The sequence below is a fragment of the Monopterus albus genome, unplaced genomic scaffold, assembly GCF_001952655.1.
Source record: "Monopterus albus unplaced genomic scaffold, M_albus_1.0 scaffold71.1, whole genome shotgun sequence".
Taxonomy (NCBI): Eukaryota; Metazoa; Chordata; class Actinopteri; order Synbranchiformes; family Synbranchidae; genus Monopterus; species Monopterus albus.
Genome location: NW_018127951.1, coordinates 1,195,462 through 1,218,814, shown reverse-complemented (window position 1 = coordinate 1,218,814; position 23,353 = coordinate 1,195,462). Strand labels below are relative to the sequence as shown.

Sequence of the window (23,353 nt, the reverse complement as noted above, 5' to 3'; positions counted from 1 at the left end):
TGATAAAGTCCTTACAGAGTGAACAGATGCCCCTGGAAACATTAGCACAGCAAAGGTTAGGAGGCGTGACGGAAATACAGGAGAGGGAGAAGAAACGAAGAGGCTGCTTTCTTCTGACACAGAGCTGAAAGAGGAAGGTGGAGAATACTGATGAGAGGTCAACACAGCAGTGTGAGACATCACCCATCCACCCTCCTCCTCTCAGCTACATCCTTCCTTTTATTCTGTAAGTAGCATGTACCAAAACACACAGCCTTCCAACAAACTCCCTCTGTCCCCCGTTGCAGTGGGCGGGAGGACGAATGGATATGCATTGAACTGATGAATCTACATTATGGAGAGAGATGAAAATTGAGTTTGATGAATGAATAGATGGACATTTTGATTTAGTGAACACAGACATCGGTAGGTAAATATTTGGATGGATGATGTTTCTGATCAGAGTGAACTGCTGGATGTACCTGTGCTCCCCTGGGTGGAAGGTGGATAGAAAACCTTATCCTGCAATTATGAGTTACTGTCTCCTGATTACAAGAGAAGATCTTGTACTGTAATTATGAGACCCCGATGTCATAATTAGAAAGAGAAAGTATGGTCATGTTTTGTACAGCATCATTTAGGGTGATAGTTTGTGCATGGTGACATCCTAAATACTATGTTTAGTATAGTAGTAACAGAATAATTACTACTGTCACTCACAGTAGTAATGTTGCTGTTACAGTGATTCAGTCATTTTTAGAGCTATTCTGTCATAAAACCGACCTGTTAGTGGTACTAGAGGTCACTAGGATTAATTTTCTCTGGACCAAATGTTGATGCAATAAATATCGTGTTTGTACTTGTGTGTTGCTCTAACATCTCCACAGCCACTTGACTAATGTGGTTGTTGCCAAATCAAATTGTAAGATCTATCAAAGCTGTTTTTGACTTCAGACACGTTCCAGTTCAGTGGATGTCATCATTTTACTGTTTTTTAAATCTTCTAATACATTTCCCGATGAGTTTAGATGCATCAGAGTTAGCTAAGGAGGCTAACTTTCATTTGTACTCCCTGAGCTTTCATTACAATAAAGCTAAGAAGAACTAGATGGCACTCAGAGTCCAGACCTCTGAGGCTCATAATAATGTTAAAATAATTTGTGGATCTGGATGATCTAGATCATCACCAAAATGTACTGGATTGTTCTATGGGTCACAACCTCCCTCACCAAACAAATTCATCAAAATCAGTTCAGAGCTGTTTGAGTTATTCTGTGAACAAACCAACAAACAGCAGTAATGACAGGACCAACATCTTCTATACTGCTTATTCCTGAAGAGGGTCACAGGGGGGCTGGAACCAATCCCAGCTGACACTGGGTGAGAGGCACGGTCCACCCTGGACAGGTCATCAGTCTGTCACAGGGCTGACATGTAGACAGACAACCACACACACACACACACACACTCCTAAGGGCACTTTAGGGTCACCAGTCAACCTAAGCTGCATGTCTTTGGACTGTGGGAGGAAGCCAGGGAGAACATGCAGACTCGCAACCTGATCCTGGAACCTTCTTTCTGTGAGGCGACAGCACTAACCACCACTCTGCTGTGCTGCCCACCATGACCAACATGTGGAGGAAATAAGAAGTAACAGCCACAGAGGTGTTGAGCCGGACAAAGGTGATTTCTCCATTGTTTTGTCCACCTGCAGTGGTCGCACTAACAAGGCATCCATCCCTTCTTTTCTCTTCAACAGCCAGGGTGGTGAACTCTCCTCTGCCACAGGAAGATGACTTTGTCAAATTACACTTTTATGTGCTACTGCACATGAAGCCTTAGAGGCCCATTTAAAAGCTCAAACCCAGGTACCTGTGTGTAGGACTTGGCACACTGGACCCCTGACCTACAAGGCTGTTTTCAGAATGGCTCCATACCATGCATGGAAAGCCTCCATCTTTTAATTTGTAAATTTAGCTGATGAAGCAACATTCATTCTCAGCTTCCCTTCTCTCTCCTTTTGCAGCGAGTCCTGCACACTAGTGTTCAGTAAACCAGATAAAATTATTAGCTGGGGTCACTGGAAGGGAGACCTTCCCTCTGAATGTTCTCAGCAGGGTGAAAGGTCTCAGAAATGGATTGGAACTGAGGCAGTGACAGGTGAAGGCAGGTCAGTCCACCCTGAGATTTACTTGCCGCCAGCATCCGGTGGATACATTGATAGCCTGCTGTGTGTGTTTATCTCTCCGTCCTTCCCACGTAACCTTTTTTTGGTGCCTACAAAATCAGTGAACCCATGTTTATACAATGTGACACAAAGCTCTCTGGAACAGAACAAACAAAAATGAACATGTTTGAGTCGTTTTCTCAATTTATTTTCACATCTGTGCTGAGGGAAACAGTGATATTCTCTAAGGTAATAACACAATAGTTCCTCTATACAAACTCATTGTCAGCTTTGTTTGTGTAGAAACAACATGCAGGCAGCTGGGCCCAAATCCAGTCCTTTACGCAGTGCAGCACACTCACACCTGGAAGATGTGAGCTACTACTGCAGTTGCAGTGGTCTGTTTATTTATCTCTTTTACTTTGACCGTGGCTGTCACTGGTTCAGACAGTATAACCCCCTCATCACCTTAAGATCAGTTTATTAGGAATGTTTGATGGAATAAGATGAAAAGAAGTCATGATCATGCCTGCAAATGCTGAAACAACTAGGTGCAGTCAGTTGTGTTGATTATTTCAGACTTGCCCTGTCATCCTTGTTTTAACTCTGGTTTGCTGAACTTTGGGGCAATTCCCTGAATGCGGCAGATGTGTGAAAAGTGTGCAGACGGGATTAAAGTACATCAGAGGTCCTTCAAGTACCAAAGTCTAACGGCAGGACAGTCCTCACCAACTTACCTGAAACACGTCTCTGTAAATCTGTCTGCGTACTGGTGCCGACAAACCTTTTCTAATACGCGTGTACCATTTTGAAAGGGATCCACCCCCTTGTGACTTCAGAAATAAACTGTTGGAATAAGCAGCAGCTTAGTGTCGAGATCAGTCATTTGTTTTTAAGTTTCAACGTGTTTTCCAAAAGCATCATTTCAAATTCAAAATGCCATGTTCCTGTAGGCTGTCATGAGTCTCTCTGTGTTTAAAGCAGCCTTACAGAATGTTTCTAAACCCAAACGGGCCAACTTCAACTTTCCCCTGTGAATCTGGAAAACTGAAGTAACCCTAAACTGTAGTAAAGTTTCCATTACAGAGCTGTTCATTGGTGACAGGCCACGTTTTTCATCATTGCTATGAAAATAAAGTTCCAGTTTAGCATAAACACGGCAGCTCTTCCTGCTTGGAGTAGAGGCAGCGTTAGTGAAAAGTAATAACCCAATCTACAGACAGGCACCGTGGGAACAGCAGCACCAATCTGTCATTGTCAGAGTGGAGTTTAAGTGGATCTGACTGGCATTCAGTTTGCATTTTTTAAGCCATTGATCTAGTGGGATGTATTTTTCAGAGGCAGCGCTGAGGCTGTGAGAAACATGAATATGTGTATGAACCTTCTACAGTCAACTGAGTCAGTGTTGTTTTGTTTACAAAGGGAAGTCAGTTTTGGCCCTCAAAGTGCTGTCACACAATGTTTCTTTAAGTTTAGTTGTGATATCTGGTGGGTGTAGTGTAGCTCAGCTATCTTACTCTAGTTAAAAATGGCATTAAGCTGGTATCACAGTACCTTTTCATTATACAGTGCAGTCTAGTGGCTAACTAGCTGATTTTGACTCTGGTGCACAGCTGACATGCTTAGTGTGAAGTTGTTATGACACAACACAACTATGTCTGAATATTAACAAGGAGCTGAAATCACTTGGCTGTATCAAACATTTTGCAGTTCAGTAGGTAGCAGGAGGCAAGTGTGGCCGGTGTTTTTAGTCCAAGGTAGCAGAGCAAAGCCAACACCCTAAACTCCTTTTTTTTTTTGGCTCCAAGAGGAAACGATGGGATTGACTTTAATCTGCTACTCTGGGCTTCTTCAAACTGGCTCCAATGCAAACCAGCGGGTGACGTCACACATCGCTGCATCCCGTTTCTTTATCTTTACAGCTTTTATACATCATCATTGCACTCACAGTAGAGTTTATTTAAACTTTCCACCTTTGGACTCTGCCTCTTCCACATGAATGCACCCAGACTGACAGGAAAACCCAGATTTAACAGGCTTTGTGGTACCAGCTATCATGGGAGACCAGTGTGAGGCTCAGCAAAGCCTGAAAACCCTAAGTTAGCCAGAACTAAACTGGCTCTGTAATGCAGGCCCCTGGTATTATCTGTGTGGATGTGTGCATGTCTTCATTGTCCAGCCTGAAGTCATGTCTGTAGTTACTGAGAATGGCTTTGTGTCTGTCTGTTTGTGCCATAGTGGGCTGGTGACATTGTGAAGGCGCCACCAGCTCCATTTCCCAAAGTCTTCTTTTCAGCTTCAGTTACTTCTACTACCTACAGTGTATAATCAGAGTTTTTTAGGCTTCTTTCTGCTGCTGGTTTACAGTAGTTAGATAAAAGGACATTACTGGACAAAAAGATGAGAATGAAATGCACTAAAGGTTCTTACCTGGTTGCTGATAGGAGACATTGCCGTGCGTGGACATTTAGCCGCGTGAGTGGGTAAAAAATAGAAATTCCACTGAATTTTAATAAGAAAGTGATTAACTAAGTGATGCAAATTCAGTGTTTCACAGCAGTAACAGCATTTCTTGACTGTTTGTGCTCTACCTGGTTTAACCTGGAGGACTGGAAGCACAAAGGAAGACACCTTGAAGCCATTTCTTGGGCCTCTGCTGCAGCCTGACGCCCTGTCAGGCTCTGTCACTGGTTGCCTTGGCTTCTTTATTTTCAGTGGTGCCCTGGTGGACTCATTTTCTCCCTGCAGCTGTCTGACCCTGCCTCCTATGTGGACTATGGCCCAGTGGTCTGGTTGTTCAGGCTGATTAAGGCTGGCAGTGTGGACCTGTTAAGAACCTCAAACCCCCCCTGAGGCCCTGACCTCCCTACTGCTCTTCAAGGCACAATGGGAAAATAGTGGCTGTCTTTCTTCTGTGTGTCTGTCTACCTGTTATCCACTGTCTCTGAAGTTGTAATTTAGCTCTCCATTTAGTCTGTGTGGCAGGATTTATATTGTATTTTTCTCTGTGCTATGCTTTTCTCCACCAGTTTTCTCTGTCAAATCAAATAACAGAGGCAGAACAGTCTTTTTGGTCCCTTTGGTGGCTGTAACTTAGAGTACACTTTAAATGAGGCACTTTGATCTTTGGTTTTCTACTTTTGCTGCATTTTATATCCCTTTAATTATTTTGAGATTTTAATTATAATTGATATACACACTTCATTTTTTTGTGTATTCAGGAAGTCTGTATGTACTGTACTTGCAACTCCTGGGCAAACTTTATATTTTGTTGGTTTTTAGAAAGAAACAGTCAATACAATTCATATACTTTAAAAATGAGCCTTTCTTCAAAGTAGCGATGGGCATTTCAAGCTAAAATGCTGTTCAATGTTCACTGGGAACCGGGCCCCCTCATATTGTATACGAGTTGACAGGAGGAACTTTACCTGCAACCCGATGAGAAAAACTCTGCAAAGCAACATTTGGATAAATGCAGAGAAACCAATTAACACTGAGCTCTCTGGACACAAGGAGCAATGTCTGAAAACGACACCTTGTGTGTCAGCCACTGGCACAGAAAACACTGCACAGAGAGAAAGGAAGAATGGATTCAACAGTATATTACCACAGGACAATGATCCAAAGCACATCTCAAAACCCACCATGAACAAACACCAGCTGAAGCTTGTGGAGTGGCTCTCACGACCCCCTGACCTGAACATCACTGAGAGGCTGTGGGGGGATCTGAAACCTGCTGTGTGCACAAGACAGGCTGAACTACCTCGTAGCTCCAAGTGATCTGCAGGAAAAGCTCTAATTCAAGAACAGACCGACTCTTTGCTGGCTATGACTGTTACAAACTGTATGAGTGCATTTTAATCGGCCTTGGCCCAAATGGGTTTTTGTGTCAACCTGCTTATCCCTTTTTATGTGATGGCATGGCCGGAGACCACATGATTCCAGGTTGGCTGTTCATTTGTCAGCCTGTTCTCATGAACGCAGTATCTTGGGAGCACCTCAAGGGAATTTTTTTCAAATTTGGCACAAATGTCCACTTGGATCCAAGGATGAACTAAATTTTGGTGGTCAAAGGTCACAGCGGCCTCATGTCTGTCCCATCCCCCCCATGATTTATCTAAACTCCTCTACTTTCTTGTCATGATCTTGGTTTTCTACTATTCCTCCACCTCCTCCTGTGGGTGACACCCGGCTGAATATTCCTGCCATTGATGAAGAGGGTTCTATTGCTCTTCAGAAAGAACAAGAGGCAAGCATGACCGTAAATTTCAGCTCTGCACTGTTGCTTCCTTTGTGTCTGTGAGAGCTGTAAGAAAAATGATGTGGTTAGTGAAGGCTAAAGTAAACAACCCCAAAACAAGGATTTATGGTTAGAAGGAGAAAGCTGGTGATATGTGGAAGCCAGTGGGTGTTATGCTTATTTGTGCATCAAGGCAGAATTATGATCAGCTTCAAGTCTGGTCCATACTATGTATATGTATTTTTGTGTTTCAGAGCTGCCGACTGCAAATGCATTTTGATTAAGTTTGAGAGCGAGCTGACCCCTTGTGACGCTGTGCAGGAGGCACTTGAATAGCACCGAACCCTGTCAGCATCGACTTGGTGATGTGCAGGTTCACAAACACTGTGACACTGAGATTACAACTGGACTATGTGGTTGAGAAGTGCAGTGATAGTTCTTTCTGAAGTGTTTGTCTCTCATCAGTTGATGGTGTGTTGGATTCTTCAAAATTTTTCTTTTCTGTCTGTTTTTTATGTCTAAAACATTTTTGAGGACAGAACATTAACAAGGTTGTTAATGAACTTTTGCTTTGTTTAATTTCTTGCTGAAACAGTGTACTTAGGCCAAAGTAAGGAGGAACAGGTTGTTTTAAAGAATCACATTTAAAACGTCTGTGTAGACGATCTGCTCTCTGCCATTCAAACCAGTCCCCATTTTTCCTATCACTTACTGTTGAAAAGCACATATTCAACCTTAATAGCCAATATTTTTAAACACTTCCATTTTAGCTTTCAAAAAAAGGACAATTTCTAGCAACTTTTTGTTGTTTAACCCCTTTATATTACGTCTACTAAATATACACCTCTCAGCAAAATAGAAACAATTCAGCGCCACTGCAAAGCCTCCAAAGTGACCATACAGTTGAATCGATACCTCTTTTTAACAGTTTCAATAAAAACTGACTATCATAACCATTGACGTACATACAATAGACATGGCCTCACTACTTCCCTCCACTATGCAAAAGTAAAGCTAAGATATCATGAACGTGGCTCCTGCCATGTTGCTTTTTTGCAGCCAGATTCTGCGCAGTAGTGGCCAGAAGTGCTGACGACATCAGACCACCAGTCAAAGCTGCCAGATCATCTGATAAACATCTTTTTATAGCATCAAATAACTTATTAAAAACTTGCTAGAAAAAATGACCACTTCTACACACATCACCCTAATAATATCTATCAAATCCAACAGAAATCCTCTCTTCACCGCACCACTAACCACAACAATGTGCGGTGGTTATAGCTGTTGCCTCACAGCAAGAAGGTTCCAAGTTTGAGCCCTGGGTGACCCGGGGCCTTTCTGTGTGGAGTCTGCATGTTCTCCCTGCGCCTGCATGGGTTCTCATCGGATGCTCCAGCTTCCTCCCTCAGTCCAAAGACATCCAGCGTAGGTTGACTGGAGACTATAAATTGCCCATAGGAGTGAGTGTGTGTGTGTGTGTGTGTGTGTGTGTGGTTGTCTACATGACTCAGCCAAATCTAAATTTAATGGTACAGAAAATCTGAAACGCTTGTCAAGGGTCCAAAATAATGATTTGAGACAAGTAGCTCTTGCCTCACATCTACATGATCTTCATCAGGCGAGGAGGCGATGAGGAGCAGGTGCAGGAGCGTATGTTGATGCATCCATTTTGACAGATTTTGTGGTCTTGTTTGTTCCACCACTGTTATAGGAAAGATGCGTATTTGGCAGAGTTTACCATCATTCTCCAACTGAAAACAATGATCAACCGTTTGTTGCCTGCACGCTGCCAAAACATGAAGACAATATAACAAAACTGTGGGTGGATAGTTTTTGTTTTCTCAGTGGCAGTGAATCAGCTAACCCTGACTGTTAGTTAAACCCTCATGTATCTGACTGTTCGCCTGAAATCTCTGAGATAAAAGGAGAGTGCTGCCTTTCATACAGTGGTTCTTAGTTGCACTTAGTGTATGATAAACCACAGAGCCCACTGAGTCTATTGGTCATTAATACTGGTACATATATTTATGGTTTTCAAAAGATGAAACCTACAGAGTTTGATGATCCCCAGAACTTGTATTCCAACAAGTCCTCCATCCTATACAACCAATACGGTCATTTGTCCCTCCCCTTTTGCTCCTACATTGGCAGCCAGAATTACAAAAAATAAAAAAAAACTTGTCAAATGACCTTTGATTGTGTGAATGTCCAGTTTAGACAACCAGATTCACAATATCAAGTAAATGTCAAACACATGAAATTAAAATTGCATGGTTCTTACAAGCAGCATTTTCCTTAGGTGAGAAAATCTAAAACTGCAACGTTACTGGGCTGAAAACAAACCTTTCAGGTGTTGCTGTCATGCAACATTTACCTTTGTTTTTGATTTACATGTTCTCATTAAACTGATTCTTTAATAGGGATGTTTTGAATCTCTGGCAGTGATTTGTGCAACAATCAAGTCGTTATGATCTTTTTCTCACATGGAGCATTTTGGAATTAGATGTTAACACACACACGTTAGCGTTAGCGTTAGTATTAGCCAGCAGAAAGCAGCTTCTGCAGAGAGCTTCAAATGTCGGCTTCATTTTCACTGTGCTGGCTTTATCCGTGGATTATGTAAAATTATTCAAGATTGACTCTAAAAGACAATCACACACACGCACACATGCACACTCCTGTATAAACAGCAGTAGCATTCACATTTAACTTGTAAAATTATTTAAATTCTGTCTTCCCAAACACACGCACATGATTGGGTTGTGTTTGTAAAAGTATATATGCACACTAGTGACATTCACAAATATAATTAAACTGACTGAGATCACAAAAACAACCTTGGTCAAATAACTACTCTTGTACACAAACTGCCCCACAATGCCTGAAACCATTCCAAAGTGCAGAACATGCACGTTCTGCCTTTCAGAACGCTGCCCAGGTCATGTGACTTGGCTTCTGCTCCACGGTCAGGTAGAGACAGATGAGACCAAACAGTCTAACTGATGGCTCTGATTGTCTTCACCCAGTCATGACACGCACTCTGGGAGTCACCTCTCAACCCAGTCATGACACGCACTCTGGGAGTTTCACAACCCCCTCGAGTCACCAAGTCGGTAGTTCATAAGGCAAACGAGGGAAAACAACTGATCCAGGGGAGGTGCACGTCCCATCCTCAGCCCCCTGCTGTATGCCAGAGTCTTGTTTGACTGGGATGGTGACTGGCAGGCCTAATGGTGTTGTAGTTTCCCAGTAGACAAGCTGGGCTGGCTAATGGAGTGTTGATGCCCTGAAGCATGCTGGGAAGGCCTGTTTCTGATATCCATTTAGGCCCGTTTAGTGATGATATTTGACACCAAATTACTGAGAGATTTTTACTTTAAACAACTCATTTAGGTGACATGTACACAGTGTCTTCCTCAGATAGAGAAGTCATGACGTGCAGCCAGATTCTTTTAGTCCATTTTGTCCAGTTAAAATAAAAGAGAATTCATTCATCTCAACTGATAAAGACACAGCAAAAGCACAGGTCTAACCAATAATGTTACGATGGCTCTGCTGTATACAGGTGCCTAAGCTGGAAGTGACAGATTGAACCATACCAGGACCCTGAAGCTGAAGCAGCAAGATGTAATTCAGTCATCATTCACTTTATTATTCTCACACCTGTGCTTTTTCTGCTGTCACATCTGTCGAGTAAACTGTTATCTTATTGTTAGTTGACCTTGTGTGTCTGGTTGTTGTTTTTTTTTCCAAATCGAAACCACGATGGTCTATGGCCATGCAATTCTTTCCTGATGATTTGTTTGGTGCTTTTCTTGTACCCCCAGGATAATCAATTCCTCTTAAAAAAATCCCAAGATGACCAGCAACTGCTTTCTTAAGACAAGGAAGCAAATACAGGACACATGCAGCTTTTCCTGCTTTTGTCAAGTTGATCAGCAGCTCTTTTGTGTGCTTGGTGTAAACTTGTCCAGTGCTCTTTAGACCAAACGCTGGAGACCAAGGGCAACCCCAGAAGAGCAGGATCAGAATTTGAGTAATTAGATATTAAATGCTGGATAGTTTGCTGCGCGGTGATATCCGTCTGTTCACACCCACACAGTGCTAAGAAGAGGTCTACTCAGGTTAAACACCTTTTTAAGTGTGACAGCAGTGTACAGTGACTTTAACCTTTGTGTTCCTTGTGATGATGTGGTGATTGGCTGCCTTAAACAATAAATCTTCCAACTAATATCTTATCAGCTTTAGATTAAAGTCTAACCCATAACTATTTGTGTCAATCTACATATCAGGACAGTCTGGAATCAGTACATTGCTCATTATTCAGATTTTTTTCTTTTTATATAACCTTTATCCAGGGAAAATAGGCCCCGAGGTCGAAACCACTCTTTCAAGGGCGTCCTCATACCCTCTTACACTGTTATACATTTCCTTATTTTGGAGTGCTGTGATTTTGGTAATTATTATTGTTGCTGCTGGATACCTGAATTTCCCTCAGGATTAATAAACGGTCTATCTGGTAAGACAGAGGCACAGTAGTTACAAACAGGTGTGATGCACAGAAGGCAGTCATCTCTTCACAATAAAAGAATACATTATCCAATAGAAAAGAGGGACAGCCTAAGCTGCATATTAGACAACTATCATCAATAATCACTGATGTGACACTAAACAGAATTAAGATTGTGTTAATGCATTTCAAGTGATTGTTTAAATGCCGCAACAGGAAGTGGATGGATCTATTAGCAATGGTTTAATCACCATCTAAACCAAGGGGAAGGACGTCAGTTCAGTTAACTTCAAAATAAACTTGGTTGATTGACATTTGGATAAAATGATTATTTTTGTGATAAAATTCTGCCTGATGTTCCTTAAAGCATTTAGCTCCCATTTTGACAAGCGAGAGTCATCTCCATGAAACTGCACAGCGATAAACACTTGTATAAACAAATCAATCCTGTCAGCTTTAAAGGTAACACCACGTAGACGGAGACCATTAATTATGAGTAATGAGGGATAATAGTGTTACAGAGCAGAAGAATCAAACCTCCCACTATGTGTGGAAAAGACACCGAATCTCGTCACTCTGCTTATATTTTATTGATGCGTTAAACCGGGCTTCGCTGCTCAGTGGAGGTATGTGAGCATCTCTAATTGATATCAGTGAACTATCACCATCTGTGACTTAACTCGCTGTGATTGGGCTGACGGCTGGCAGTGAAAATGATATTCCTCTCTGTTCAGGAGATGAGCTGTTCCCAGGGGAGCCTGGGAAATGCAAATGATGTGATAATGTCACCGAAGGGGTCCTGAAGCCTACTGAGATTACACACTATCAGTGGAAATCTGCCGAGATTACTTCTCCCTCGCTGCTGAGACAGAGACCACACTTGAAATGAGTTTTTTCTTGCTGAAAGAATTTTATGCAAACTTCTTGTGCAATTGTGGAAAGCGGTTTAAATTTACAGTTGGTGGTTACATACAGTAATACTTTGACAAATGTGTTAAATTTGTCTCCATCGGTGCATTTAATAACTGAAGTGAAGAAGCAGCTGCTCGATTCCTACGCTTACTTTTTCACCAGATCTTTTCAAATAGAGGAAATTCCTGAAACGTTGGCTGAGATCCACATGTACATGAAGCTTTATTCCAGCTGGGACTGTTCCATCTTTGCCATTAATAGACTATTTCTTTGTCTGAACTTCAGCTGTGTCTGAAGATGGATAACAGCACAGCTGAATTTGCTTGTTTGTCTACATGTCAGCCCTGTGACAGACTGGTGACCCGTCCAGGTTGGACCCCGCCTCTCCCCCAGTGTCAGCTGGGATTGGCTCCAGCCCCTTGCAACCCTATTCAGGAATAAGCGGCATAGAAAATGGATGGAAAAATGAATCTGCAAGAAGTTGTTGCAGTTTGTTTGCAGTGCAAAACAGTGCACACCTTTGCCTCTATGATGACAGTGTCGAGGGGCGTGGAGCTCTGAAAATGTGTCCCAATTTGTGATGTGCGAGTGTTACTCTCCTAGATTAAAACTCAGCATTGATCAGAGCTGCAGCATATAGGTCGTGGAGGCTTTTTACCATGGAGCTAAAGGGTATGCTTCGTCACATTAACTGCACCAAACAAGGCACACACACACACCAACTCACTGATGCTGCAGTCCTGATCAAACAGGAGCAAACATAATGAGCTTTCTGGACAAAAGCCAAAAATCAATGATTTGGAGAAGTGCGCTGTTCAGTGATCAAAGGCTTATTAGATTGACTTTTTATGAAAGCCGAGGTAGATTTTTGTGTGACTTTGATCTCTGTAGCCTTTGAGACAGATTTCAAGCTGCTGACGAGCCACTGGACGTCACTGCAGTGAAAGCAGCAGCAACAGTAACGGACACAGTGTAAGACCAGTCTGCCTGTGGTTTTAAATATGGCAGGTCTCTAATCATACGTTTAGGCTGAGGTGGAGGAACTCATCTGTCTTATCACAGTCTTCTATCCTAAAGTCTTCCATGCTCCCTTTGTCCTAGCACCCTGCTGACCTGATGCAGAATACTTTAGTTAATGATAATTCCCTCCTTGCTGTAACAGTTGATGTGGTTGCCTGAAAGTATTTTGGCTGTAACTATATTTTCTGTGCTAACCCGTTAGAGCTTTGACCTACGGGTCCAGTCACACATACCTGTTATTTTGAGGCTCAAACCCTTAAGATTGAATAAAACCAAGCTTTAACCACAGTTTAGATGCTGTATTTAGCAACAGCAAAATGATCAGAAACACAATTTCTGAAAAATGAATCCCATTCAAAGCCACGTCTCTTCTATCTCTGTCTGATGCTACACTCAGGCTCTCTGAGTCTTGAGGAGAGGAGAGGCTCATAGTTGAGCAAAAGATTGAAAATCTCAGAAATGATCATTGAGAATCTCGGAGTCTTGTCTGGGTAAGAGGGTGTCTTGACTGGAGCACGTTGCAACTGCTGTAGCTTCAGTGCTGCTTGTTGGTGCAGCAATTTGGGTGTTCAAATGGAGCAGCACTGTGTCACACCACTTCACTGAATAGTAGCTTAAATTCACTCTGGTGCATTCAGTTCACAGTATTAAAGCACAGTAAAGAGGCAGAGTAGAAGTATTGAAAGTTTGTCTGGTTTTTTTTTTGTTTTTTTTTTTTTTGTCTGTTTGTTTGTTTTGTCGAGTTTACATGTTCTCCCTGTGCCTGCGTGGGTTCTCTCTGGCTACTCCAGCTTCCTCACACGGTCCAAAGACATGCAGCTTAGGTTGACTGGTGATAGTGTGAGTGGTTGTCTCTACCTATGTGTCAACACTGCCTGGCCACCTGTCCACGTGTACGTGCCAGTAAGGACTTGGCTGAAAAATGTGATACTTGTAGCAAAACATTTCAGAGAATCAAGGATTTACTGTTTTGCCTGGGACTACATTTTTCCAGAGTGGGAGCAGCCATGTTTAGACCAACACGATGCCGTTTTCAGAGGCCTCCTGGGTAAAAACTGCTGAGTGAGAGAAGAGACATGTGATGCCTCAACACATTTTGTTTTTTAATAAACCAGGTTGGTTCCCACAGCACTCTGGAATGATTTACCTGATTAGAAATGACTGGTGGGACGGTGGGGTTTGGATGGTGATGGTGTTTTTATGTAAATGAATTAGTGTCCCGACATCAAATTAAATATTCAGTAAATGCAGCAGCGACACACTTTGGAAAAAAGAATAAACCTAGCCAGCAGTGATGGCTGGGAATGTGACAGATAAACAGGATGTGCTCTGAAACGTGCGCTTCTCTCATCACTTTAACTGGCACTGGCTGATACTGATTACATGCAGCTCTCAGTTAAAGTATGGAGCTGTCGGCTTTACCCAGTGTGGCTTGTAATGAGCGTAACAGTGATGACTGCAGAAATTAAACGACATTTAAATATAAATGACAATTTCAATGACATACAGTCTACCAGTGTGTGTGTGTGTGTATGTGTATGCAAAATCCATTAACATGTCACTGGAATAATGACAGTGATTGATGTTAATTGAAATGGCAATTTCTCATGCCTCCTTCCTCCCTCCTCTATTCACACAGACAGACCCATCAATGGGTTTCTTCAGTTGTTTTATTCACTTGTTCTTAGTGATATATCTCCTTATTTTCAGACACACACACACACAAAACCACATGTCAAACCACCAGTACACTCATTATACACATGTTCTTTTGTACAGTAAGTGTCCTGTCAAAGTAAAAGCTATTCTTGGTGACTTGACTAGAGTAACATCTGAGATGCTCATTGTTAGACCTACAAGTACGTAAACCCTTCTGCATTTCTGTCAAAAAATCCACTGCTTCTCCCAGAAAATTGTTGTAATCAAAGGTTTTCTGCTATTCTCATGTTTATTTCATTTGTTTAGATTGGAACAACACAGAAATCAGAAAAAAGCCAGATCTGATCCATTCCACACAGAACTCCAAAAATGGACTGGACAGAATTATTGACACTCTAAAATTACTATTTGGAGCGCACCCTTTGGACAAAACAACCTGTGATTCATTTGAAAGCAAAGCAGTCTCCACAGGTAGCTGGAAAGCACTTTGTACAGCACAAACAGTTCCAGGCTGCAGCCTCACATTAATAATTTGTCCTGGTATGACTGATAGAAGAAGCTGCCATAATATGATGAAGTCCCAGCTGTAACAGTTTTCCATTAGTACACAAATGCAACAGTTATGGTTGGGACTTCATCATATTATGGCAGCTTCTTCTATCAGTCATACCAGGACAAATTATTAATGTGAGGCTGCAGCCTGGAACTGTTTGTGCTGTACAAAGTGCTTTCCAGCTACCTGTGGAGACTGCTTTGCTTTCAAATGAATCACAGGTTCTTTCAGTCTATTAAAGCCTGGGTTTGACTGTGGAGCTGCTCGGTGGCTGGCAGTACAGTAGGTGATCTGGCTGCTGTCCGCCAGGAGCAGGCCGGTGTTGAAAGGCTGCTCTAGCTCAGTCAACAGCCCACAGATACAAGGGCTCTGCTTTATATAGCACATGTGGCGCAGTGGACGAGGTGCGGTCACCAATTTCACTCTCATTGTTTCAAACGCACTGTTATTTCTGGTCCATTTGCTGAAGCTGTTCCTGCACTAGCTGACACTAAATATGATTATTGATCCAGATGTGACCATGTATTGGCAGTTTTTATTACTTTACTATTTATAATTCCTTCTGCAGTGAGTTTGTTGTCTTTTTGGCCTTAACTGAAGAATCAGCCTTTTTGTAAAGGTGCCAGTGTTAGCCAGCTGGCTAATTCTTTTAACTGTATTTCTTTAGCAACATCTCCTTAATTTATTCTAGTTATTCATTTTTCTGTGTGAAGTATTTTGAAATGATTACTTTAGTCAAGTCCCATATGATTTTAAACTGAAACAAGAGGTGAGTGATGTTAAATTAGTCTTTATATACACCAGTGTTTCTATGGTATAGTTGACCAGTACAATAAACACTTGACTGTCTATTTTTTTGTGTGTGTTCTTGCTAGTTTCACTTAATAGTCACCTCTTTTTCTAGCTTGTTGTTCTTTTACCTACTTCATCCATGTGCCTCAGGGAGAGTAACAACTTTATTAGCAGAAACTAATGAGGCTCATATTAATAGCAGATTACCTAAATCACTACATACATTGATTCCAGAGTACAGCAGATATCCCAGCAGCCTTCTGGCTGCAGGCGTCTCGCCGTGTCATTGGTCTGAATGGTAACACCCAGTCTGTATTAGTATGAATGAATTCCGCCCTGTGGGTGTCAGTTATTATAGATTTTCCTCCCATTTGAAATGCATCTTTCCAGCAGCATTAAACGAGTGCTGACTGTGCCACAGACAGACATCAGGCTCTGGCACAACAGTTTGGTTCAGTGAGAAATATCATGATTGCTCTGTAAAATAACATTAACACAACATGACATAATGTCACATAAGAGGACACGGCATGAATAAAGCATCCGCAGCATTTTGGCAGCATCACATTTGTCCCACTTTGTATTGGCTAGACTGGTTTAATGTAAATGTGAGTTCTAGGAGACATGGTGGCTTTACTGTGCCACATGCCACATATGCATATACAGTTTCAGCATGTGATGGTGAGAGTAAAACTACAGCAGCTAGAGCCGCACTGAGCTCAGACCAGTCCTGCTGTGTCTCTTTCAGCCCTCCTCCTTCTGCCTCTGTCAGTCTGTTCCCTCTGGTTTTCAGTCTCTGTTCCTGTACCAGCAGTGTACAGCTGGCTTTAGTGGCTTCCCTTCTCCATCAGCTTTGCTCATGTGTGTTTGTAGGTGCACATTTCTAATGGTGCAGCACAACATCTCCACCAGCTGGCTGCCAAGTGTAACATCCTGCCTTCCCTTGTCTCTCATCCTTCCCTGATCAGCTTTTCATCAACCTTCTTCTCCTTCCTTGTCTTTTTCTTCCTCCTCTCTGCCACTAGATTGATCTGATCTTTTTGCTTCCAGCTCTCTCCCTAGAACCTGTCTCTTCACTCCTTCTGTCATCTGCATTTCCTCAGCCTTTCAGTCCCTTATCTTTTTGTCCTCACCCCATGTTCTTACTTGCCTCCCTTCCTCTTACTGTCTCACCATCTCTCTGCTAATTTCACGTCCTTTCCTCTGCCTGATCCTTGTTGTTGTTTGTGTTGAGCTACAAACTGACATGTCATCTGAAATAATTGGCTCTCTGTAGGTGGGATTACCAGCTTATTATTGTGTTTTTGGTGCTTGTGTGTGTATGACTGCTTTTCTGTGTGTGTGACAGACAGTGAGGGACACAGACAGATGTGTTGTCTCTGCCTAAACTTCCAGTAAACATCCTCCTGTTTGTTGACCTTCTCTCCCTGCTCATGTAGCTCCACTTGTCCCGCTCTCGGCTCCAGGCGTCACTTCTTTAATGGCTTTGTATTGCTGCTCTGCTCTGTGTGCCAGAGCTGCAGCAGTGAACATTCTTCATGCCGGTCAAAGAAATGCGTTGATTTAAGAGTTGCTATATTTGTAAGTATATGTGAAACGGCCTCTGTAGCTGCATTAATGCATGTCTTCATTTCTGACATGGTGGGAAATTCACCAGGTACCCAGCAGTATGTGAAGTACTTCACAATATAAGTATATAAGGTAGTTAACATAGCTCCATCTTTGCCCAGTGTGAGAAGCCCTGTTCGACCCTGTGAAGGAGAATCTGTTACGGTCATAAATGTTTGTGGGGCCATGTTCATAGAAGCTGGTGCAGTCAGACTGAACAGAGCAGAGGCTGAGCTCACAGTGTGAATGGAAATGCTGATTAGTGCCTCTGTGTGTTTAGCTAAAAGAGGAATTTCAGGAGACATACAGGGATTAAAAATGATCTTACAGGCACAGGAATGGAGGAGCAGATAGAGAGGGATGGATAGAGGCAGTGATTCAGGCAGTGGAAACGAATGATGGGAGGAAAGAGGAAGTTATGTCTGGTGCAGTGGAAGAGGGAGTGGTGTGACAGGAAACAACTGAAAAGAAAAAGAGAGGCTGTTATGGAGAAAGAGAGGGATGATGGGAGGATGCAGGCAGAAAGATCTGTGGTGGGATGGATAAACGGAGTGATGCAATAGAAATGGGAAGCACAATCTGCCAAGAAGGGAGTGATGAAGGAGAGAGGAGAGGGCGACAGAGATGGAGAAGTGCTTGTGGTCTGAAAAAGAGCTGCTTTGCATTTTGCTCATGCTGAGCTGGCCTGACTAAACAGATTCAGTGTGTTCTCAGAGCAGCAGCTCTCCTCAGAGACTCGGCATCACGTTGCACCTGAAGTCTGCTGCTACATCATCTTATAGACGTGAATATTTACTTTCACTGATCCATTACTGTGGTGGTAGCCTCTAGTGGAGATGATTGTGGTACACACCAGGGTTCAGTCTCTTTAAACTTATGTAAATGTAACAATCTGAATCGACTCCCAAAGATGCTCAAATCACACATCACACATCTCTACTGTCATGGACGGATTACAAAAAAAAATAGGGCCCTGGGCACCGACAGGTAACAGGGCCCCTCCCTTCCTCCACAGTGTATCACCGTCTTTGTTGTTGTTCTGTGTCTCTTTATGGTAGTTTGCATCTCTTTTTGATTGTTGTTTTGATCTCTTTGGGATGGTTGTGCATCACTTTCATTTTGTACATCTTAGAGTTGTTTTGTAGTCGTTTCCACTTGTAGTTTTTTTTTTTTTTTTAACTCAGCTCTGTGACTTTCCAACAAGAAATGTTAGTTATCATTTCACGCTGAGGCTCTGGTCCAGGCCCCCTGACCTCTGCACCTGGTACCCTTTGGGTAATCCGTTCATGCCTAGTGTATGAAGAACCACATGTTGTGAACTTAAAGTAGTAACAGTTCCTACAATGATTAATCAAGATTTTCAGGTTTACAACAAGCTTTCTGGTTTCACTAGAGAGCCAGTTGTTGGGTATCAAAATTCAACGACCTGACAAATAGATAACTAAAGTGCTGACTGTTAATCATTCACATGATGACAATTGAGGCACAATGCTAAAAATGACTGTTACTCACTATATAAATACTAGTTAAAGCCTCACAGTGATGACCAGTAAAACTCTCTCCACGTCTGCTCTGACTGGACTTTTGTGAGGTCTGAACTATTCTCATTCAAGAGATGAATCTGTAAATTCCAGTTGTCTTCCCTGAATGTCTTTGAAGCTCAGGTTCCAGTCACGTGCAGACTCTTCAATTACCTGCTGAGATTTGAGTGTGATCTCAGTTGGGTTTTGAATTCTTCTGATCATTTCCACTGAGTTTATCTCATTCCATTACGACTCCCCCATTACTTCCTCCCATTTAGCTCCATCTCCTGCTCTCTACCCCATTATCAGGACACGTGCACACTTCCTGTTCTGTATTCCGTGCTGCAGTTGAGGCGCAGTCTGAATATTTCAGCACCGTAAATAAAAGAGCGTGTCTCTTTCCGCTGTTATTTGCAATCGACCTTCCTCCAGTCACTCAACATCTAACTCAGAGGAACTTTTCACTGTGTGTGCATGTGAGTCCATATGCGTGCATGTGTCATTCCTGCATGTGTTGCTTCCCTTTTCTCCTCATATGAATTTATTCAGGTCTCCACTGAGCTGAACGTACAAACCGAAAGGAGAGAAATCAATATTAATGTAAATGTATTCCTTTATTGCCTTGGCTGGAAAAGTTGGTTTAGTCTCATTTTTATGTTCACAGAAACATCTATGGAATTTATGAGGTGAGACAGATAGCCACACAGAGCATCATTTGTGTTCCTTAATGTTCTCTTCAGACTGTAATCATGGCAGTGCAGCCAGTGTAATTGATGATATAAGTACTGTTTACTTTCACTTTCACTCAGTAGAAAAAAAACACAGCCTGCACTAACAACTTTAACAAATTCTGGTCCTCCTCCTTTTTCTCTCTCTCTTGCTGCCTCCCCTTGCTCTTCCTCCCCCTGTTTCCTCTCCTTATCTATCACCCCATCCACTTTCTTATGAAGCATTTATTAGAATACATTATCTGCAAACCCTGTGCTCTCCACACAGCTGCAAAGTTTGGAAAAGATTACAGGAAGGATTTCCATGTTTTCTATAAGCTGGGAGGAAGTAGAAGAAGATCTACACAATAGTTTCATGTTTTCTGGGGTTGTTATCTCACATTCTGTGTCACTATGAAGAATAATCTTCATTGCTGTACAGCAGCGGTTGTGAGAGGAGGATGACAATCTGTGCTGAACATCAAAATTTTTAAATCAAATCAGAACAATAATTTTGTTGGAGCATTGACGTTTGTGAAGTTACGTGGACTGACCTCCGCTTTCGTTTCTCTGTTGTCTCTTACCGTAGATTAGCCATGGATGCCTTCTCTTCACTGGTCTGCCCTGTGCTCCTGCTCCTCTTCTTTGTCTTCCTGTCCTCCCTCCCCACCTGCTCCTCGTCCATGCTGTGTCCGAAGCGCTGCACCTGTCAGAACCTGCTGCCGTCCTACACGGTGCTGTGCGCCAAGACAGGCCTGCTCTTCGTCCCGCCCAACATCGACCGTCAGACGGCTGAGCTCAGGCTGATGGACAACTTCATCACAACGCTGAGGCACCGTGACTTTGCCAACATGACCAGCCTGGTCAGAGCCCACTTTTCTAAGCACCTTTACAGTCATGTTTGCTTTGATTGGTAGTTTGTTAAAGAGCCATCTGTGCAGCTGTTTAGTTTGATTTGAACCTGTGCCATGAGCTGTGTGCAAAGTGAGAAAGCACGTTGCCATTGAACATTTCAAACAGTTGTCTTTGAACACATTTTAGGGTTTTATAGAATCTTCCAGTGGAAACACATTGTTTAAAGCTGCTGTGGCTGAAGTTTGGTCAGATGGTCCTTTTCTCTACTTTGAATTACTGTTGGGCCATTGGCTGGCTGTGAGAGCTCTGTAATGGAAGATGCAGCTTAAGCTAATGAGCTCATTAAAATGTGAATAACTGTTCCCACAAGCTGCATATCAAAACATTTTTTAACCTTGGTCCAAGATTTTTCACCTCTTAAACTTAAAGTGACTGACAAAAGCAGTGTTCAGGAGGCCGTAGCCACAGATACTGTGTGGTAGTGACACAAAAAGCCTGTTTAACACATTGTGTTGTCACTAAGAACTGCAGTCAGTCCATTTTGAATGTTTGTTTTGACAGTTTTCCTGCAGTTATGCTTTTATCTCCACCTGTAGTCAGTATTTGTAAGCAAAAGGTAAACAGCTGTTACCTAAGGACTATCAAGGCATTCTGGGAAATGTGAGGAATCACTATTTGAAATATAAGGACATGAAGGAGGCTGAGTGAAGAGGGTACACAAAAAGTAAATTGCATCACTTGAGTTCAAAATAACCTCTAGAATAAACTGAACAAGGTTGATGTTGTGACAGTGTCTGTGTGAACGTCCCAGTGAATCATAAGGAACATCTGCTCCTTCCAGCGTCACACACTGACTGAGGTGAAATCTCTGATATCCTTCGGATGATCAATTACTTCTATCAAAATCATGTAATGGAGGTGACAAGGCTTCAAAATACCAACTTCATATTTATAAGCCAAATACAAAGCTTGTCACAGCCACTGACTGTATGTAAAAGGTGGACAAACCCACTGTGACGTCACCCACTGGTTTTCTGAAGAATGGTTTTGAAGCTCAAGTCTGGCCGCCTCCATATGGGTAGCGCTTCACTCCACCTCCTACGACTAATCCAAAAATGGACAAAGAGGCGGCATGTGAGTGGAGCTCACTAGACAGTTAGCAGCCAGCCACCTAAGGTGGGAACCTCCAGCTTGTCACTCAAAGCGACCATGCCCTAAATCAATGCATAGATTTTAGTCTCAAAATAATTTAAACTGGCGAGTTGTATAAAAATTCATCATCCTTACAGTTGTCATGTATGGGGAAATTAGCTAGAGAGACCAAAATAGTTTCTGTACCAGGCTGTAAACATTCTTCATTTCTGCCGTAAAGTCGGACATTTAACATGGGAGTCTATGGGGATTGACTCCTTTTGGAGTCTCAGGTGGCCGTTCTAGGAACTGCAGGCTTTGACATTAGCACTTTGGCTTTATTTCTCAGCTGCCGCTTGGCCACAGCTGGAGGCTTTCTTCAGTATCACAGATACATTTCTTCTCCAGGGTGATCGCAACAGCACAGATGTTTGCTCACACACAAGGAAATGTGGAAAATGAGGTTTAAAACATGATGGTGGTGAGTGTGACAGAGCTCCACAGGTGTCTTCGCTGATCATGGTGTCTCCAGGGCAGGTTTATAAATATGTGGGAGCTGACTGACCTTTTCTGGGGTGTTCATAGAAGATATTTCTGCATCTTCACACTTGTGGTATTCCATGTAAAGTGTAAGTATTTAAGAGCTGATATACTGCTGATCTTTTAACTACTTTATCTGTGATTCCACTCACAGTACTCTAGCATTAACTACTGATTATTAATGAAGAGGGGGTGCACAGTGACGGGGTATTTTAAAGCCCTCATGCAACCTCACAGTTGAATCTCCTGCTGAAGTCCACTAAATCCCTTGATGGCTCACAGCTAGCCCCGACCTTTGATCTCCCTGCACAGGAGGCAGGGAGACTGTCATTCCAAGACATGGTGGAGAGTTTGACAAAAGTGAAACCTAAGTTAATTATCACTGTTTTCAAGTTAAATCAGCCTCAATAACTAAAAACAACAGGAAATGTGTAACAGAGGTGGCAACTTACTCAGTACGAGAGTGACAAAGATCCAGAACTTTGGGTGAAATGCTACGCGATGTGTTTTGTAACAGTAATCTCATTTCATTTTTGTGCACATCCAGATCCACCTGACCCTCAGCAGAAACACCATCAGCCAGATCAGGCCGTATACCTTTGCTGACCTCCAGGACCTCCACGCTCTCCACCTGGACAGCAACCGCCTCACCACCCTGGACGACTCCCACTTCCAGGGCCTAGTGAACCTGAGGCATCTCATCCTGGCCAACAACCAGCTGCACAGCATATCAGAGGGAGCCTTTCAGGTACAACTTCTCCATGAGAATCTTTACTACCAGCACTGCTGCTACTCCACACTGTGCTGTGTCTGTCGCCTGGAAGGGGGATTCTTCCTTCATGGCTCTTCCAGGGTTTTTCGTTTCCCAGACTGACAGTCTAATGATTGAGGGTGTTTTGTGTTCTACAGGCTGTAATGGAGACTTGTGATTTTGGGCAAATAAAATGATTCAACTACTGTCACATGTGGTTGTCAAAAAAAAGAAACAATAAAAATCTTAATGTATAAGAGCTGGGGCCAATTTCAAGAAGGCGGTTTAACAAACTCAGAGTTCAAACCTGAACTCTGAGTTGACTTACTCAGAGTTGGAAAACTCGGAGTTTTCGGTTTCAGAACAGCTGAAAAGAGTTGGTTTAATCAACTCTGAGTTGTTT

The 23,353-nt window shown here is 42.6% G+C and overlaps 1 protein-coding gene across 7 annotated transcripts in view; it reads left to right on the top strand.

The window, feature by feature from the left end:
• LOC109963241 (leucine-rich repeat and fibronectin type III domain-containing protein 1-like protein) overlaps window positions 1–23,353 on the top strand; it is a 242,384-nt gene that overhangs the window by 204,623 nt on the left and 14,408 nt on the right. For all 7 annotated transcript variants that reach the window (XM_020605601.1, XM_020605602.1, XM_020605603.1 and 4 more), the window contains 2 exons: window positions 20,263–20,536; window positions 22,747–22,947. In XM_020605601.1, the coding sequence (XP_020461257.1) occupies window positions 20,270–20,536; window positions 22,747–22,947 (468 nt within the window). In that variant the 5' untranslated portion in view covers window positions 20,263–20,269. The remainder of the gene's footprint in view (window positions 1–20,262; window positions 20,537–22,746; window positions 22,948–23,353) is intronic.